General features: G+C 43.8%; 1 protein-coding gene across 1 annotated transcript in view; it reads left to right on the plus strand.

The window, feature by feature from the left end:
• Positions 1 to 19,026, plus strand: part of LOC308323759 (uncharacterized protein) — a 90,905-nt gene that overhangs the window by 67,646 nt on the left and 4,233 nt on the right. The window contains exons 13-24 of the mRNA XM_080775566.1: positions 2,847 to 2,962; positions 6,269 to 6,604; positions 7,399 to 7,716; positions 8,440 to 8,667; positions 9,604 to 9,834; positions 10,110 to 10,706; positions 11,333 to 11,530; positions 12,374 to 12,520; positions 15,949 to 16,101; positions 17,609 to 17,704; positions 18,269 to 18,320; positions 18,627 to 19,026. The exon at positions 18,627 to 19,026 is cut by the window's right edge and continues 4,233 nt beyond it. Coding sequence (XP_080631692.1) covers positions 2,847 to 2,962; positions 6,269 to 6,604; positions 7,399 to 7,716; positions 8,440 to 8,667; positions 9,604 to 9,834; positions 10,110 to 10,706; positions 11,333 to 11,530; positions 12,374 to 12,520; positions 15,949 to 16,101; positions 17,609 to 17,704; positions 18,269 to 18,320; positions 18,627 to 19,026 — 2,872 coding nt within the window. The remainder of the gene's footprint in view (positions 1 to 2,846; positions 2,963 to 6,268; positions 6,605 to 7,398; positions 7,717 to 8,439; positions 8,668 to 9,603; positions 9,835 to 10,109; positions 10,707 to 11,332; positions 11,531 to 12,373; positions 12,521 to 15,948; positions 16,102 to 17,608; positions 17,705 to 18,268; positions 18,321 to 18,626) is intronic.

Raw genomic sequence — 19,026 nt, forward strand, 5'->3', positions numbered from 1 at the left:
TTTGTATTAACCGAATCCGGGCGGGAATTAACACCCTTTTTGGTGTTTTAAACATTATGTTATAATTTAGCTATTGAAAAATAGCAGACCTACAAGCTCATAGCGCGCCACCGAGTGGCGCGCTATGAGCTTGTAGGTCTGCTATTTTTTGAAAAATCGTTAAAAGGTGCCTCAAATCTTTCAGAAAATTGTCATGATTTTGAAAACTTTCGACGTCAGGCCTGAAAAAGTGTCAATACCGTAGTAATGTAGAAGTATGCTTTGTTACAAGTTAAAAGTCCTCCGTTTCAAAATTGACTTGAGTTAAATAGTACACAAGCATGGGTACCAACCAGTAAGACCACCTTCTATGACAGCAGACTGCTGGGCGAGTGCTGGCGCTTTTGGTGTGGGGGGGGGGGGGTCAGATCAATATATGGAATGAATTCTGTACTGGCCTTACTACAGTCAGTGAGGATGTTAAATGGACCTATGTTTTTTTGGGGTTTTTTTTTTATATATATTTTTTATCCCACGATTTTGTAACCCATTTTTCACCCCTGTGTCAATCATCTAATGTGATCCTGGGCTCTACACACCCTCCACCAACCTAGTCCCCATATATGGGGGACAAGGGGAGACCAACCTAGTCCCCATATATGGGGGACAAGGGGAGACCAACCTAGTCCCCATATATGGGGGACAAGGGGAGACCAACCTAGTCCCCATATATGGGGGACAAGGGGAGAGCAACGGACTTGAACTCATGCTTCCTTCATGCCCGAGTGTCCAAGTTGCTCCTTTTACACCTGACAGGGGGGAGTTTCCCTGGTTGGACGTAACGCGTGGAAGGAACACGTTATTCCAACCAGTTCCTTTCCCCTCCATCAGGAGGCAGTTTAGAGACCAGGATTACTGCATGTTTTTGTGAGGGTACCTACCCTAGGGGACACGGGGAGAACATGCAAACTCCACACAGCCCTTTCGCCTTTAGTTTTTTTGTTTTCTTGTTGTAATAGTTGTGACCGGAGGTCGCAGATAACTATGAATCCTTGCGTTTCATAGTTCATCTACATTCTACAACGTACCTCTAGTAACAAGTACCTAGTTTTCAAATAATTGTAGTGAAGTAAAAGTACAATATTTGGCTCTGAAATAAGTAGAAGTAAAACTACTGAAAATCTGACATGCTCAAGTGTGTATATACTTAGTTACTTTCCACTACTAAATGCATAATAGTAGAAGAAAACAGAAACATACAAACATTGACATATTGAGAAGTGAGAGACAAATCGTTAATGTCTGCGGGTGGAATTTGATTAAAACTAAAATATGAGGTCTGTAGACACGTCCCAGTGCTAAACCCACAAAAAACAGACAAAAGGTCAGCTTATTATTACACCATATCCCTCCGTGATCTGTTCCTCCCACTGAGAACAGTCTATTTATTATAATTATATAATATATATTATGGCACGGAGAGACATTCTGTCACAAATGAGCAATTCCAACAGATTAGGCTGTCTGTGGTAAACAATTGCTTTTTAAAGTACATGATTATAATATGCAATCATCCAATTATCTATGCATGAGATTCATGAGCAGATGACGCTCCTATGATAATATTTTCTCCTTTTATTAATTCGTTTTTTTCAACTGAGCCTTGCCTATAGGTGTCAATTACAGTATCAGTGGTTCCCAAACTTTTTAGCCTGAGACCCAAAAGACCCAAAAAGAGCTTGTAGATCTGCTATTTTCACGACTCCTTAAACATTTGTTTTCTAATTCATGGAAATTCTTAAGATTTTTCTTTAATTTATTCAATAATAAGCATATTTATTCATGAAATTCCTTTTTTTTTTTTAAGTCATGAAATTACTTTTTTTCTTTTCTTTTTTTTTTTGGGAATGATTTTGTGACCCAATGTGTCCGCGGGCCACAAATGGGTCCCGACCCAATGTTTGGGAACTAGCTGTATGACATCACTGTGTCTGATGTTCTGTCTCTTTATGAACGGCCATACACTGACGCCATTTTGTCAGGGACTGCCCATAAGTGCGACATCCCATTAGTCGGTTAAGACATGTGTGTGGCAGGTTAATACATACTGTACGTGGTTGGTTAAGGCTGAGGTTATAGAATTAGGGTTTGGGATAGTGTTAGTAATGGTGTTAGTCGGGCTAACGGGAGGTCGGACCTGCTTCGATGTGCCTAAAAGAAATGGCGACTAAAAAAAACCCCGGTGAAGCAGCTTTCTGCTTCTAGGGGCCGACGGCATGGAACAATCTCCCACTGTTATTTTAACCCATTTTGGGCGGGAAGTGGGAACACTTTTTGGTGTTAGCATCATTTCATGCTTTAGCTATTGAAAAATAGCAGATCTACAAGCTCATAGCGCGCCACCGAGTGGCGCGCTACGAGCTTGTAGGTCTGCTATTTTTTGAAAAATCGAAGAACGACTGACATATAGAAACATAGCTTTTTCAGAAAACTGTCAGGATGGTATAGAAGACATTTTTAGAATCTGATCTCAGGTCAGAATGGAAAACTGTCAGGATGTAGAAGAACATTTTTAGAATCTGATCTCAGGTCAGAATGGAAAACTGTCAGGATGTAGAAGAACATTTTTAGAATCTGATCTCAGGTCAGAATGGAAAACTGTCAGGATGTAGAAGAAGAACATTTTTAGAATCTGATCTCAGGTCAGAATGGAAAACTGTCAGGATGTTTAGAAGAACATTTTTAGAATCTGATCTCAGGTCAGAATGAAAACTGTCAGGAATCAGGATGTAGAAGACCTTCCTAGAATGTGATCTCAGGTCAGAACGGGTTAATGATTAATGTTACCCCATTTGTCACCCCTGCAGCGCCCCCTTGTGGCAGCAGCAGCAGCAGCCCGCCGGCCTCTCCCCCCACTCCCTCGGACCACTCTGTGCCGCCGGCCGCCGCCAACGCCTACGACGGGAACGTCTTCGGGGAAATGGTCAGTACTTACAAACAATAACCCCTTTAGGCCTGACGTCGACATGTATTAACCCATTCTGACCTGAGATCAGATTCATACGAGGTTTCCACTAGGACACACACTGGTCTGATTAACCCCATTCTGACCTGAGATCAGATTCTAAAAAATGTCAGTCGTTCTTCGATTTTTCAAAAAAATAGCAGATCTACAAGCTCGTAGCGCGCCACTCGGTGGCGCGCTACGAGCTTGTAGATCTGCTATTTTTCAATAGCTAAAGCACGACATGATGCTAACCGTTAGCCCGTTCAGAATGGGTTAAAATGTCTTCTAAATCCTGACAGTTTTCTGTCAGGATTTGCGACACATTTTCACGATTTTTCAAAAAATAGCCAGACCTACAAGCTCGTAGCGTGCCACTCGGTGGCGCGCTACGAGCTTGTAGATCTGGCTATTTTCCAATAGCTAAAGTATAACATGATGCCTGTAGTTAAAACACCAAAAGGGGTTTCCGTCCAGAATGGGCTAATATAGAGCGGCTGCACAAATAGCCATCATTATCATTATTGAACTAATCTTGTTGATTGCTTTTTAACACAAGTTTGATTAATCTATTACGGTGGAATTGAAATTGATTGTGATTGACTTTTCAATTTATAATGTTACAGAACGGGGGGTAGGAAAGACGCGGCCCGCGGGCCAAAATAAATATATATATATCTGGCCTGTGAGATAATTTGGAGAATGTGATTTTTCTCACATATTTATAGGCTTTTATGTCCAAATAGAGAAACTATCCCCACTTAAAGGTTTATTAGGAGGGGAAAGGAACGGGTTGGAATAACGTGTTCCTTCCACGCGCTACGTCCAACCAGGGAAACTCCCCCCTGTCAGGTGTAAAAGGAGCAACTTGGACACTCAGGCATGAAGGAAGCATGAGTTCGAGTCCGTTGCTCTCCCCTTGTCATTAGGCAGATTTCTTTTTTACAAAAAAAAAAAAATGTTTAGATTTTCTTTATCGTGAGAACGATGGCTTCCATTTTCGCATTGCAACTTTTTTGCCGTTTTTATTAGCTTGTATTCCCCATCGATGATGTCACTGGAAGACTGTTTCTGAACTGCCCACAGACCGAGTAGAACAATTTTTTTTTCAAGATTATTAGTGAGGACCTATTATATGAAGATAGGTTGAAAAGTGGTGAAGTGGTCCTTTAAAAATATATTATATACAGGGGCGGACTTACCGTTGGGCTAGGGTGGGCTACAGCCCGTGGGCCCCCGACAGGAAGGGGCCCTCCAAAAAAATGGTACATTTAATTATTATGGTTAAAACATTGAGAGCTTCTGCTCTGCTGTCTGCACCGCAGACATAGTGACGCTGTGTTGTGGAAACCCGGCCCTGCCAATGTCTCTGTGCATGGCAGCCTGCATTCAGCGACTAGTCTGTCTGTCTGTCTGTCTGTCTGTCTGTCTGTCTGTCTGTCTGTCTGTCTGTCTGTCTGCCTTTCTCTTTGGGGGGGGGGGGGGGGGGGGTTGCTGGGTACCCCAAAAATTACAGCGAAATTAGAACAAAATACGCCAATTTCTTTCCGGCCAAAATGCACCGCGCAGCTCAGGGGGGCCCTGAAGTTTTGTCTAGCCCATGGGGCCCTTGGGAGGGTAAATCCGGCCCTGATTATATATATATATATATATAATATAACTTTCTTCCACACAAATCCCAGATGACATATGACCATATCCTGCTTTTCCTTTTAACATCGGAGCAAAGGTGTGTGAGAGTAAAAGCTTATATCCACTTAGAAACCATCAAGTCCTAATTCAAGGGGATTTAACCCATTCTGACCTGAGATCAGATTCATACGAGGTTTCCACTAGGACACACACTGGTCTGATCAACCCATTCTGACCTGAGATCAGATTCTAAAAATGTCAGTCGTTCTTCGATTTTTCAAAAATAGCAGACCTACAAGCTCGTAGCGCGCCACTCGGTGGCGCGCTATGAGCTTGTAGATCTGCTATTTTTCAATAGCTAAAGCATGACATGATGCTAACGCCAAAATGGGTTCCCGTTCAGAATGGGTTAAAAAACGGATTCAGCATGTTTGAGCGTGTTGGAATTAAAGAAAGAATTCTGACCTACATTTTTGTTTAGCTGATGTCATGATCCATTTTTGGATGCCTCTTGAGCTTCTAGCATCAGATATCTATTTCATGTTCAATGTTCTATTCTTCAAGGTTCAACATCAAAGCATACATACTTTTTCTGTTTAATTCTTTCTTCTGTTCACCTTTTTTTGGAGGCGCACTTCCGACACCATTTTAATCATCTGCAGTCATCTTTTTTTCTTCTTTATTAAACTAAGAAACTTTTTAATAACCCCCTCTCTCTCCATCTCTCCAATTCTCTCTCTCTCTCTCTCTCTCTCTCTCTCTTTCTCTCTCTCTCTCTCTCTCTCTCTCTCTCAATTAAATTAAATTCAATTCAATAGGCTTTATTGGCATGACGTTTTACAAGTGTTGCCAAAGCACAATCACAGATATTACAAACAACAACATAACAACATAATATCAATGACATGACATTTTTTATAAAAATATTATATCTAATAATAATATATCTCTCTCTCTAAATAGGACTAAAATAAAGGTGTAAACAGAGATGTGTTAAATGAACCCATTTAGACCTGAGGACGATTTAAAAAAATGCGTCGTTATCAAACATTTTCATGTCAAGGATGTATGTACTGTAATTGGCCGCCGACCCCCATCTGAAAATATGTAGTTCCAGCAACCCACCCTCCCAGAAGCAAAGATTTGAGTTAAAAACATTCGCTCTGTAGTATATATTCAAAGATTTGCACCACATTTTCACTATTTTTCAATAGCTGAAGTGTAACATAATGCTTAAAACACCAAAAGTGGTTCCCGTCCTGAATGGGTTAACAGTTTTTTGAATTTTTGTTTTTTCAAATTGACATATTGGTTGTTCAGTTTGACCCACCAGTTTTGGAGATATGGCTTATAGAGTAAATGTCTTGCAGAGAAACAGCAGAGAAACAGCGAGTTGAGAAAATAGGCTTGAAAAGGTTCACTTCTGTGGTCTCCAACATTACACCTATAGCTACATGTTTATTTGTCTATTTCAGCTCCGACACTTATTTCAGACATGCTCTAGTATGTGAAGAGTCTGCCTGTGTTGTTGACTCATAAACAACAAAAAAGCTGGAATGTGTGCGATGGCAGTCTCTCAGTCAAATCTGGTCACTCTTGTTAAACTATAAACTTGTCCCCGTTTGTCCTCTCTCCCTCAACCCCCCGCTCCAGGTGACCTCTCCCCTGACCCAGCTGAGTCTCCACCCGTCGTCTTCAACCACGCCGCGGCATCTCTCCGTCATGCCCACCGCCGCCTCCGCCGCCATCAAAGACGAGCCTCATTCCTGCTCCTCCACCTCCTCCTCCACACCGGGCGTGATGATGATGATGCAGCAGCAGGCGCCATGCGAGCTGTCCGGCAGCAGAAAGGCCTCCTCCTCTTCCTCCTCCTCCTCCTCCTCATCCTCCTCTCTGCACAGACAACACAGCCATGATGCTCTCCTGGCCACCGCATCCTCCTATTTCTCCGCCTCTGGCCTCGTCCAGGACAAAGACAGGATGCTGCAGGTATATAGACAGGATACAGGATACAAAGACAGGATGCTGCAGGTATATAGACGGGATACAGGATACAAAGACAGGATGCTGCAGGTATATAGACAGGATACAGGATACAAAGACAGGATGCTGCAGGTATATAGACAGGATACAAAGACAGGATGCTGCAGGTATATAGACAGGATACAGGATACAAAGACAGGATGCTGCAGGTATATAGACAGGATACAGGATACAAAGACAGGATGCTGCAGGTATATTAGACAGGATACAGGATACAAAGACAGGATGCTGCAGGTATATAGACAGGATACAGGATACAAAGACAGGATGCTGCAGGTATATAGACAGGATACAGGATACAAAGACAGGATGCTGCAGGTATATAGACAGGATACAGGATACAAAGACAGGATGCTGCAGGTATATAGACAGGATACAGGATACAAAGACAGGATGCTGCAGGTGTATACAGCGTTGATTCTGTTGATCTATATGACATGTCGTCAGCAAATCAAAACTAGACTATAACTGAAAATAGCCAATAGAATATGTAAAATCTGCCATTACGACATCATGTAGATTTAAATCTTATGACCAGACTAAACCAGACTAAAATGTGACTACAACTAAATAAAATAATAAAAAAAGTTAAAAGTTAAAAAGTAAAAAAAGAATGAAAGAATAAAAAAAAAATATATATATATTATTATTGTAATGTATTAATTAAAACATTTACATTTAAAAAAAAATTAAAAACGAAACTCAAAATTTGCTGTCTAATTCCACACTGGCTGCTGCAGGAGAAGGACAAGCAGATTGAGGAGCTGACGCGGATGCTCCGGCAGAAACAGAGGTTGGTGGAGGCGCTCCGGCTGCAGCTGGAGCACGGGAGGAACGGAGGAGGAGGAGCCGTGGAGGCCCTCCAGCTGCAGGCGGAAGGCCTGCGCCTGCAGCTGCAGCACGGGAGGACAGGAGGAGCCGTGGAGGTGGAGGCCCTCCAGCTGCAGGCGGAGGGCCTGCGCCTGCAGCTGCAGCACGGGAGGACAGGAGGAGCCGTGGAGGTGGAGGCCCTCCGGCTGCAGCTGGAGCACGGGAGGACAGGAGGAGCTGTCAGTGGAGTAAGGCTGCACCATATATCGCTATCGTATCGTCGTGTGTTAGAGTGTTAGACGGGGCAGGGGCTGAAATGCCGTAAAGGGGGCACTTTTGGACAGAAAATAGCAGATCTACAAGATCTCAACGCGTCGCACTGAGCTTGTTAGATCAGCTATTTTCGGGGGGCAACCCAGCACTCTCTAAGCTATAGAGGAGATGTGGTGTAAAACGACATAGATTTTCGAGACAAATTTGTTCAACGCAAAAAATGCCGCGTTCAAGGTCAGGAGACTTCAGAGAAAATAAAAAAGAAATTGTGTGAGAGTGTGTGTGTGTGTGTGTGTGTGTGTGTTCAAGGTTCAAGGTGTTTTATTGTCACATAGATGTACAGGTACAGCATTGTGAAAAACTTTCGTTGGGTGATGCTCCACAATACACATAAGTAAAAAAATTAAATAACATACTAAGTATAAAAGTTTTAAAAGGTTTTAAAGGACTCAGGTCAGGATACAAGGCCGTACCCACGGAATGTTCATTGTTCATTTAGGCTTATTGAGCAGTCTCACAGCCTGAGGGATGAAGCTGTTCTTCAGTCTGTTTGTGTGTGTGCAACTTATTATTATGCAGTTTTTTGGGGCAGCGATAACGGACATTTTAACGGTAATAGCATACAGTATATCGTATCGATATCGCAACATGTGGCATAAATACTGAGATATGAATATGTTGTCCATGTCTTGTTGCAGCAGCCCTACAGTGGAGGAGGAGGAGGAGGGCCATCGGTCACCGAGCCGGTGGTTCTGCTGAAGATCAAGGAAGAACCTCCCGACGTCTCCCAGAACTCCCCACCCTCGTTCTCCTCCTCCTCCTCCGCCCGTCTCCCTCCATCCTCCTCTCCTCCTCCTCCACCTCCTGCCACTCCCCCGGCCCACCCCACGCCGGCCTCCCTCGCCCTGCCCACGGACGTCATCAAGGTAAGACAGTTTGGTGTAAAGTTAAAGGAGAATTCCATGCTAGAATGCTTTCTTACCTTTCTTTGTAGTCGTTACGTCCCCACCAAAGAGGTCCAGGTGTTATTTTGTGCAAAAGCTTCTTATTGGATATTTCCCTTACCATAAACACTCAATGAATTGCATTGAATTGAATGGGAATTGAATGGGGCTATGGGGTGTTGTGACGTAACGACTACAAAGAAAGGTAAGAAAGCATTCTAGCATGGAATTCTCCTTTAACGGAGTACATTTGCTTAACCCATTTAGACGTGAGGACGATGCCTACAAATGCCTTCTGAATCCTGACGGTTTTCTGAAAACCTGTGTTTCTATATCAGTAGGTGGTGCTCAAACATTTTCATGTCAAGGACCCCCAAAAATATATGTGTAATTGGCCGCCGAGCCCCATCTGAAAATATGTAGTTCCAGGAACCTTCCAGACGCAAAGATTTGAGTTAAAAAAAAATCGCTCTGAAAGAATATTCAAAGATTTGCGCCACATTTTCAGGTGTTACTAGTTACTTTACTTCACCAGTTACTTTATAGATTATTAATCCTAGAAGCTTTGTCATTGGTGTGAAAAAAACAAACCCTGCAGAAATGACTATAACCAATCAGGATGTAGAAGACAGGCAAATCGACCAATGACAAAGCTTCTAGAAAAATCCTTGAATGCAGATTGTGGCCCCTACATTTTACTGGCTGTCTGAATAAAATAAAGAATAAATAAAAAAAGTTTGACATATTATTGCTTATAGCTAATTATAGCCAATACTTTTGTACTTAAACTCATGTACATTTTGAATTCCGGACTTTTACTTAGTAATGGAGTAGTTCTACATTGCAGTATCGATACTTTTTACTTACAAGTAAAACACTCGAGTATACTTCCCCCCCCCCCCCCCTCCACCGCTGAAGGTCACCATCAAACAGGAGGCCGTGGAGATGGAGGACGAGGAGCAGACGCTGCAGGCCACGCAGGAGGAGCAGACGCAGCCGCCGCAGACGGAACAACACCACGCCTGCAGCGGACAGACGCAGGCGCAGCTGCAGCAGCTGCGGCTGCAGCAGACGGCCCTGCAGCTGGCCCAGCAGCACGCCATCGAGACGCTGTTGCTGCAGCAGCAGCTCAACCTGCAGAACCGCCAGGTGTGGGATTATTATTACTTTTTTTGCAAGGACGCCCAGACCAGCTTTTCCAGTTAAAGATATTTTTTTCTTCCATTTGTCTAGAGTGTAAAAGATGAAAGCAGTCTTTCCTTGTGCACTGTTTCTCTTCTTGTCATTTTACCCTTTTTATAGAAATGGGTCAAAGAATATTATGTGACAAAAAAAGAGTTCTTAGCCTACTTCTTGTGTCTGCCTGTAAATATTTTGTAATAAATAAACAAATTAATTAAAAAAAACTGCAAACCCGCCCGCAGAAACAGCAGAACCACCCCCCCCACCACCACCACCACAACCACCACCAGACGTTTCATCACGAGACACAGAACAACCTGCAGAACCTGACCCTTCAGAACCAAACCCTGCAGAACCAGACCATCCAGAACCTGCAGCACCAGAACCTGCAGCTTCAGAACCAGCAGAAGAACCAGACCCTGCAGCAGAACCTGCAGCAGCACCAGACCCTTCAGAAGCGCTCGCAGCAGCGGAAGAAGAAGTCCCACAAGCAGCAGCTGAAGCAGCAGATTCTGCTGCAGTCGCAGCAGCAGCAGCTGCAGCAGCACCAGCTGCAGCAGCAGTCCAAGCAGCAGCAGCAGAATCTGCAGCTCAAGCAGCAGATTCTGCTGAAGGAGCAGCAGAGTTTGCTGCTGCAGCAACAGGTGAATCAACTACAACTACAGCAGCAGCAGCAGCTGCAGCCGCAGCAACCAAAGCAGCCGCCGCCGCAGCAACACGCCCACGTGCAGACGAAGGCGCAGCTGAAGCAGCAGCAGCAGCTGTTGCAGGTGAAACAGCAGCTGCTGATGCAACAGAAACTGCAGCAGGCCCAGCAACAGCAGCAGCAACAGCAACAGGTCAGTGTTGGTTGGCCTGTTGGCCTGTTGGAAACACATCGCAGTAGTGCAGAGTATAGGGTTCATCGATATGTCCGTATACACCAACTGGCCTTTGGCCTTGTCCGTGGCAAAGTTTATGTTTTTTACACGCACGCTACGCATGCTACACACGCACGCACGCACGCGAGGGCATTAAGCAACTAGTCGACTAGTTTACTAGTCGACTAATAAATCCACTAGTCGCCCTTGCTGGTACTAGTTGACTAATTGTTCGATTTTGTAGGCCTCAAGATCAGGTACATTATAGTCACCAATGTACACAGTTTTTAAATGTACAAATATTTTTTCCCCATTTTTTTAAATGGGTGGTTTACAACTATTCGACTAGGCAACTAGTAAAAATGACTAGAGCTGAATGCCCTAACGCAGTACGCACGCACGCACATCATAAGACCCAATTACTTTTCATGTCAGTCTCCAGGTTTTCTTCAGAATAATACAATCATGACACTTTTCTATACGGAGCTTTTGTGTGTCTCTGGCTGGCTGGCTGTGTCCCTGAGTGGGTCGGCTGGCTGTGTCCCTGAGTGGGTCGGAGCACGAGAATAACTTCACACGGGTGTGATTTATTTGGTCTTCTACAGGTTTCTCAGCTGATTCTCAACCAATCAGGCTTCAACCCCAATTCCTTCCCATTGGACCTGCTCAAGACGGGCTCAACCCCGACCCTGGTCACGGACAGCAATGGCAACCACTTCCTGATTGCACTGACCAATCACGTGTCCGAGAACCAAGCGAGCGAAGCGCCCGAGAACAAAGGAACCAATCACATCACGCTGCAGGTACGTGGCTCATATAGCTGTGGTTCAATGGTTCTCAGCCAGTGGTCCTTGAGGGGGTCCCCCAGCTAAATGATGGAGAGTAACCACATGGACCCTTCAGGGGCGGGAAGTGGGAACAATAAAATAACACCTTTATAGATCTTTTTTTTTATTTTTTATCCCACGATTTTGTAACCCATTTTTCACCCCTGTGTCAATCATCTAATGTGATCCTGGGCTCTACACACCCTCCACCAACCTAGTCCCCATATATGGGGGACAAGGGGAGAGCAACGGACTTGAACTCATGCTTCCTTCATGCCTGAGTGTCCAAGTTGCTCCTTTACACCTGACAGAAATGCCCCTTGCACCTAAAAAACTAACGCCTTTGTTGGTCAACCAAGAAGGGCGCCAGAAACTAACGCCTTTCTGTCAAGAAGAAGAAATGTTTGGAAGTTTGGAAGCGCTTGTTTTTCATTAAGGGGTCGCGCTGTTGTCTCCTGCGTTGTGTGCAAATGCGAAACAGATGGCATGCAAGGCCGTTCAGTGACGAGCGCTTCCAAACTCCAGCACTTAGAAAAATAAATAATCACTTGCACAGAATCTCTTGACAGAAAGTAGCTCATAACACGTCTACGGTGGATTCTTATGAAAAACAAGCCCCTCAGAGACATGTGTGTCTGTCTAGCTGTGTGTCTGTGCCTGGAGCTCATTTCGCAAAACCGCTGAACGAATATATGAATATGAATATACTTTTGAAATATATAATTATATTTTTTATTCTTTCACTAAAGTTTAAATTGTTGAATTGTTGAATTATGAATTAAGTCTCCAAACTTCCCTATTTCCATTTGTTTTCTCTAGCGACTGCAGTCGACTCCGACCAGGCTCCCGAGCCAATGCTCTCCTCAGTTGCCTCAGTGTGCCGACAGCCAATCAAAGCCTCAGTGTGCTGACAGCCAATCAAAGCCGGGGACGCCAAGCGGAACTCCCAAAGTGCAAAACAGAAAGGTGAGTTGAATCATTAACCCATTCTGGGGCGGGAACCCCCTTTTGGTGTTTTAAACATTATGTTATACTTTAGCTATTGAAAAACAGCAGATCTATACAAAGTTCATAGCACGGCACCCGAGTGCCGCGCTACGAGCTTGTAGAAGGTCTGCTATTTTTTGAAAAATCATGAAAATGTGGCGCAAACCTTTGAATATATATATTCTTTCAGAGTGAACGTTTTTTTAACTCAAATCTTTGCATCTGGGGAGGTCCCTTGAACAACATATTTTGAGATGGGGGGTCCGCGGCCAAATACAGATAATTCTGGGGGTCCTTGACGTGAAAAAGTTTCAGCACCACTGACATAGAAACATAGGTATTATAGAAAACTGACATTTTTAAAATCTCGACGTCAGGCCTGATGGGTCAATGTTTAACTGACAGAATCCAGACATGCAGACCTGGTTGAGAAGAACCAATCCAAAAGTATGCAGTGAAAGTAGTGAAAAGTGAAAGCTGTAAAAAGGCCCTATCGTAACGTACCCCTGCAGTGGCTCTCTGCATCTAAACACATGCTGTTCTACACGTTTTCATGTTTTTACATACCTGGTAATTCTCTCTATTATATAGAAACGCCAAAATGTTCATTTTTCAGGAAAAGAAAAAAACATCCAGCTTATGGTTCAATATTGTTTTAAACCAACACACAGACGTGAAAGTTCTTCCGGACAGAAACAATATGCATTATGTTTGTCAAATCTGCTGTATAGTTCTTCAACGCCCATGAGACGATGCATAGATGAATGGAACACATTTCTATTGAAGGCACATACAGTCAGTACTACAGATCCAAGTGTGGGAGTTCAGCCCACAATGTCGCTACGTAGTTCATGATGGAACCTCGTCAGAACACCAACTAACTAACTATCGTACTACTAGTCAATGAGCCTTTCTTACTGTCCCCTTGGTGATAGATGGAACCTAGTCAGAACACTAACTAACTAACTAACTAACGTACTACTACTAGTCAACGAACCTTTCTTACTGTCCCCTTGGTGATATAGATGGAACCTCGTCAGAACACCAACTAACTAACGTACTACTAGTCAACGAACCTTTCTTACTGTCCCCTTGGTGATAGATGGAACCTAGTCAGAACACCAACTAACTAACTAACGTACTACTAGTCAATGAGCCTTTCTTACTGTCCCCTTGGTGATATATATGGAAGCTAGTCAGAACACTAACTAACTAACTAACGTACTCCTAGTCAATGAGCCTTTCTTACTGTCCCCTTGGTGATATAGATGGAACCTAGTCAGAACACCAACTAACTAACTAACGTACTACTAGTCAATGAGCCTTTCTTACTGTCCACTTGGTGATATAGATGGAACCTCGTCAGAACACCAACTAACTAACTAACATACTACTAGTCAATGAGCCTTTCTTACTGTCCCCTTGGTGAATGGTGATAGATGGAACCTAGTTAGAACACTAACTAACTATCGTACTACTAGTCAATGAGCCTTTCTTACTGTTCCCTTGGTGAATGGTGATAGATGGAACCTAGTTAGAACACCAACTAACTAACGTACTACTAGTCAATGAGCCTTTCTTACTGTTCCCTTGGTGAATGGTGATAGATGGAACCTAGTCAGAACACTAACTAACTAACGTACTACTAGTCAATGAGCCTTTCTTACTGTCACCTTGGTGATAGTTTGAACCTAGTCAGAACACTAACTAACTAACTAACGTACTACTAGTCAATGAGCCTTTCTTACTGTCACCTTGGTGATAGTTTGAACCTAGTTAGAACACCAACTAACTAACTATCGTACTACTAGTCAATGAGCCTTTCTTACTGTCCCCTTGGTGATAGAGCAGCGTCTTAATGCTCCATCAAGCGAGGAATAAAGATGATTGGAGGAGAAAACGGCTCCAGCGGGTGCAATAGCGGTGTAAATTAACCCATTCTGAACGGGAACCCATTTTGGTGTTAGCATCATGTTATGCTTTAGCTATTGAAAAATAGCAGATCTACAAGCTCATAGCGCGCCACCGAGTGGCGCGCTACGAGCTTGTAGGTCTGCTATTTTTTGAAAAATCGAAGAACGACTGACATTTTTAGAATCTGATCTCAGGTCAGAATGGGTTAATCAAACCAGTGTGTGTTCCAGTGGAACCTCGTATGAATCTGATCTCAGGTCAGAATGGGTTAACGATGTATGCTGGATGTAAGACACTGACAGCAATCCCCGATAAGAGCCGCTGACAGTCTCGGCTAATGTATTGTGATGTGAATATTATTACTCTGCTAATTACTCGGGTGGCGTCTTCCATTACCAGTGATTTATGTCTTTTCTAACGCGGTCGTGAACAAAGACCACGTTGTATCGCCGCTAATTGAGATGTACTCTGTTCTGTTCTGCAGTGCAGGTGTTTGTGCCAGGGTTGAACAAGCCCTTTTTTACAGCGGAGACGGAGCGGAGTGCATGCCGGGTTTTCATTTTGATTAAAAGAGAGAGAGAGAGAGACTCATCCGTGCCCATACCCGAGGCGGGGGTTGGCGATAGGGCCTTTCTGTGTGGAGTTTGCATGTTCTCCCCGTGTCCCCTAGGGTAGATACCCTCACAAAAACATGCTGTAATCCTGGTCTCTAAAACTACCTCCCCCTGGCCAGCCGGGGCGCCTGATGGAGGGGAAAGGAACTGGTCGGAATAACGTGTCCCTTCCACGCGCTACGTCCGGCCGGGGAAATTCCCCTCTGTCAGGTGAAAAGAAGCAGCTTGGACTCCTCATGCATAGAAGGAGGCATGAGGTCAGTCCGCTGCCCCCCCAGGTTGGCAGAGGAAGTGTAGCGCCCAGGATTACATTAGATAATTGGCACTGGGTGAAAAGAAAACTGGGTTACAAAATCGTGGGATAAAAAAATTAAAAAAAAGAGAGGGAGAGAGACGCATTGCTTCTGTTGTTTGTCTTCATTTGCCATCATAGTTTTAGTCGCAGCAATGAAAAGAAAAGGAGAGGATTCTTATGCCACCCAAAGTCTATTCAGGCCAAACTTTCCCGTCCCATAAACCTTGGTTTCTATAGCCTGTCCTTTTTGTGACATTTGAGCAGCAATTTGTTTGAACGTCAAACATCGTTGCTGCAGAGATACAATGTCTGCTCCATTTTAACAACAAAACTAAAACAATGAGTCGTCTTATTTAACGTTATTTCAGAAAATATACATTTTTGATTATTTGATATTTCTTTTGTATTTGTACTTTTGTGATCGTTTTCTCCAAATACTGCTCCCTTGCTAAACGATCTCTTAATAATAACAATAATAATAATAAACGATCTCTTGCAGCACGTTTACATTTATTACTAAATTGTTAATACTGCTCCCTTGCTACGAACTCTTACATTTATTTCCATGTATTACTTGATTGAAGGTGCAGAAGGCGGGGCTTGAAGTGGCAATAACGGAACAGTCCAATCAGGAGGTCAGTCAGTCATTCTCGGCTCCGCCCAGTCTGCAACCTTTCTTCCTGGATGAGGACACGCCTCCCTCCGGGAAAGACATCCTGTCGCCTGCCTCTCAAACGGTGGGGAAAAATAAAGTACCCAAATGTTTTACTTAAAGGAGAATTCCATACTAAAAGGCTTTCTTACCTTTCTTTGTAGTCGTTACGTCCCCACCAAAGAGGTCCAGGTGTTATTTTGTGCAAAAGCTCCTTATTGGCTGTTTCCCCTACCATAAGCCCTCAATGAATTGCATTGAATTGAATGGGGCTATGGGGTGTTGTGCTAATTCGCTTATTTCCATCGCTCAAAATTATAATTTATTTGTATATATCCTCTCTTCATAATGTAAATAATATCCCAAGCGGCACACTTTACTACTTCTTTCGATGGAAATAAGCGAACTAGCATAACACCCCATAGCCCCCATTCAATTCCCATTCAATGCAATGCAATTAATTGAGCGCTTATGGTAGGGAAAATAGCCAATAAGGAGTTTTTGCACAAAAAAGCACCTGGACCTCTTTGGTGGGGATGTAACAACTACAAAGAAAGGTATAAAGATAAGAAAGCATTCTAGCATGGAATTCTCCTTTAAGTAAAAGCATCAATACTTGAGTAAAAGTGCAAAAGTAGTGTTATCAAAATGTACTTACACACAGTACCAAAAGTAGAAAGTATACTCATTATATGCAGAATTGTCCCATTTCACATGTTTCCAAATGTATACAATGTATAAAGAATCCTTTGAAAATAGCAGAAGCTTGTGAGCTTGTAGATCGGCTATTTTCAACGTGTGACTGAAGTCACACGTCAGACGCCGAAAGAAACTAAAGACCTGAGAAAAGAAACGCTCGAAAAGATTTTGAAATGATAATTAAAAACACACAAATGGGTCCCAGCACAATGGGTGCCACGATTTCTTTCATCAGGGATTATTATAATATAAGGAGGACTGTGTACAGTATTTGTTAAAGTCATGCTTTTATGTGGACACGCCCACCAGTATGCCTGGTTTGCCTGGTAGGATGTGGTGATCCACCTGAACTGAAGCCACACCCACAGCTGTAGTTGTATGATAAAGGGGGAGGGGCTGATAGTGTGATGTCACTATATTACTGTTTATTTCCATTGGCCCGTTTGACTGTCAAGCGTTTCAGCCTCCAGGAAGAAACCCTAAATACAAAGTTAATACACCAGGCATTGCACATAAAAACGACTCCAGGGTGTCTAATGAAGTACTGTCACCTCGGAAAAATAAAAACATTGTGGCACTCCATCTTTAAATGGTCTCTCTTTCCACATTGTTTTTCTTTCTCACTAACCCGTTAGCATCATGTTATGCTTTAGCTGTTGAAAAATAGCAGATCTACAAGCTCATAGCGCGCCACCGAGTGGCGCGCTACGAGCTTGTAGGTCTGCTATTTTTGAAAAATCGAAGCGCGACTGACATAGAAGAACATTTTTAGAATCTGATCTCGGGTCAGAATGGAAAACTGTCAGGATGTAGAAGAACATTTTTTTTAGAATCTGATCTCAGGTCAGAATGGGTTAATGTCCTTTCTATGTTTTTCCTTTCCTTTCCTCCAGGAGGAGCTGTTGTGTCCCGGTCTGGACCATGACGAGCTGTTCAGTCCTCTCTCTCCTTCCTCTATCAAGACCGCCGTCTCGTCCCCCGATGACAAGGTGTGCTTCTCTCTCACTGCTCGCTGGCGCTGGGCTCCTGTTGCAGTGTGTCCAATCCTGCATTATGGTTCTGCTGTGGGATGTGATGTGAATGAGTTTGGACTGGGTTTTAAACCATTAGGATGCTGCTGTGGGATGTGAACAGAGATGGGCAGTATTTGAAATACATGTATTTGAAATACATGTATTTGAAATACTTTTTTGTATATTTTGTAATTTGTATTTCGCTGGGATCGAAGAAATGAGATGTATTTTGTATTTAGATACATTTTTTTAACCAGTATTTGTATTTTGTATCAAAATACATTTCAATGTTTTTTGCCCATCAGAGATGGGCAGTATTTGAAATACATGTATTTGAAATACATATTTGAAATACTTTTTTGTATTTTGTAATTTGTATTTCGCTGGGATGGAAGATGTATTTTGTATTTTGTATTTAGATAAATTTTTTGACCCAGTATTTGTATTTTGTATCAAAATACATTTTCAATGTATTTTGCCCATCTCTGGTTGTGAATGAGTTTGGACTGGGTTTTAAACCTGTGTGTCTCTACTTATCAGGAGAACGCTGAGCACATGGATGACCTCTTTGATATCCTGGTTCAGACTGGAGGTAAGAGACAATATAACATGTCTGTCGAGTGTCGTGTCATGTCCCTTTTTTTATACAGGCTGACTAAAAAGCTGAATAACCCGAAATCTACGGGAGCTCTCCATGGTTTGGATAAAACGTGCGATGGTTAAATGGTAACGTTCTGAGCCGAAGCTCTTCCTTCAGACCTAAGTCAGCCTCTTCCGCTTATTCATTGATTTCCCCAGCCTTTACTGTACCATATACTGTATATAATGACTGCCTTACTGACTACCAGGACCATACACTGTATACACTGTATATAATGACTAATGTCTTTTCTCTCAGAAATCTCCTCCTCCTTCAAGTCGGCTCCCGACCCCTCGCTGGCGTGCTTCCACCCCAGCTTCCGCTCCGCCTGCCCCTCCCCCTCCTCCTCCTCCCCCCCCCCGCCCTCCCCCTCCCCTTCCTCCTCCTCCTCCCCCCCTCCCCCCTCCCCCCTGCAGCTGGAGCTGTCTCCTCCCTCCCCCCCTCCCCCCCCGGCCGAGCAGGCGCCGCCAACCGCCACAGAAGGCGAGGACGACGACGACCACCGGGAGACGACCTCGGGGGGCAAGGAGGGACGCCTGGAGGACTTCCTGGAAAGCACCACCACGGGGGGGGGCCCCGGGGGGCCCCTGCTGGGCGCGGAGGAGGAGGAGGAGGGGGGCCCCGGGGGGCCCAACATGGAGCTGATGGACGACCTCCA

The sequence above is a fragment of the Protomyctophum bolini genome (assembly GCF_963924005.1).
Source record: "Protomyctophum bolini genome assembly, chromosome: 11".
NCBI classification, from domain to species: domain Eukaryota; kingdom Metazoa; phylum Chordata; class Actinopteri; order Myctophiformes; family Myctophidae; genus Protomyctophum; species Protomyctophum bolini.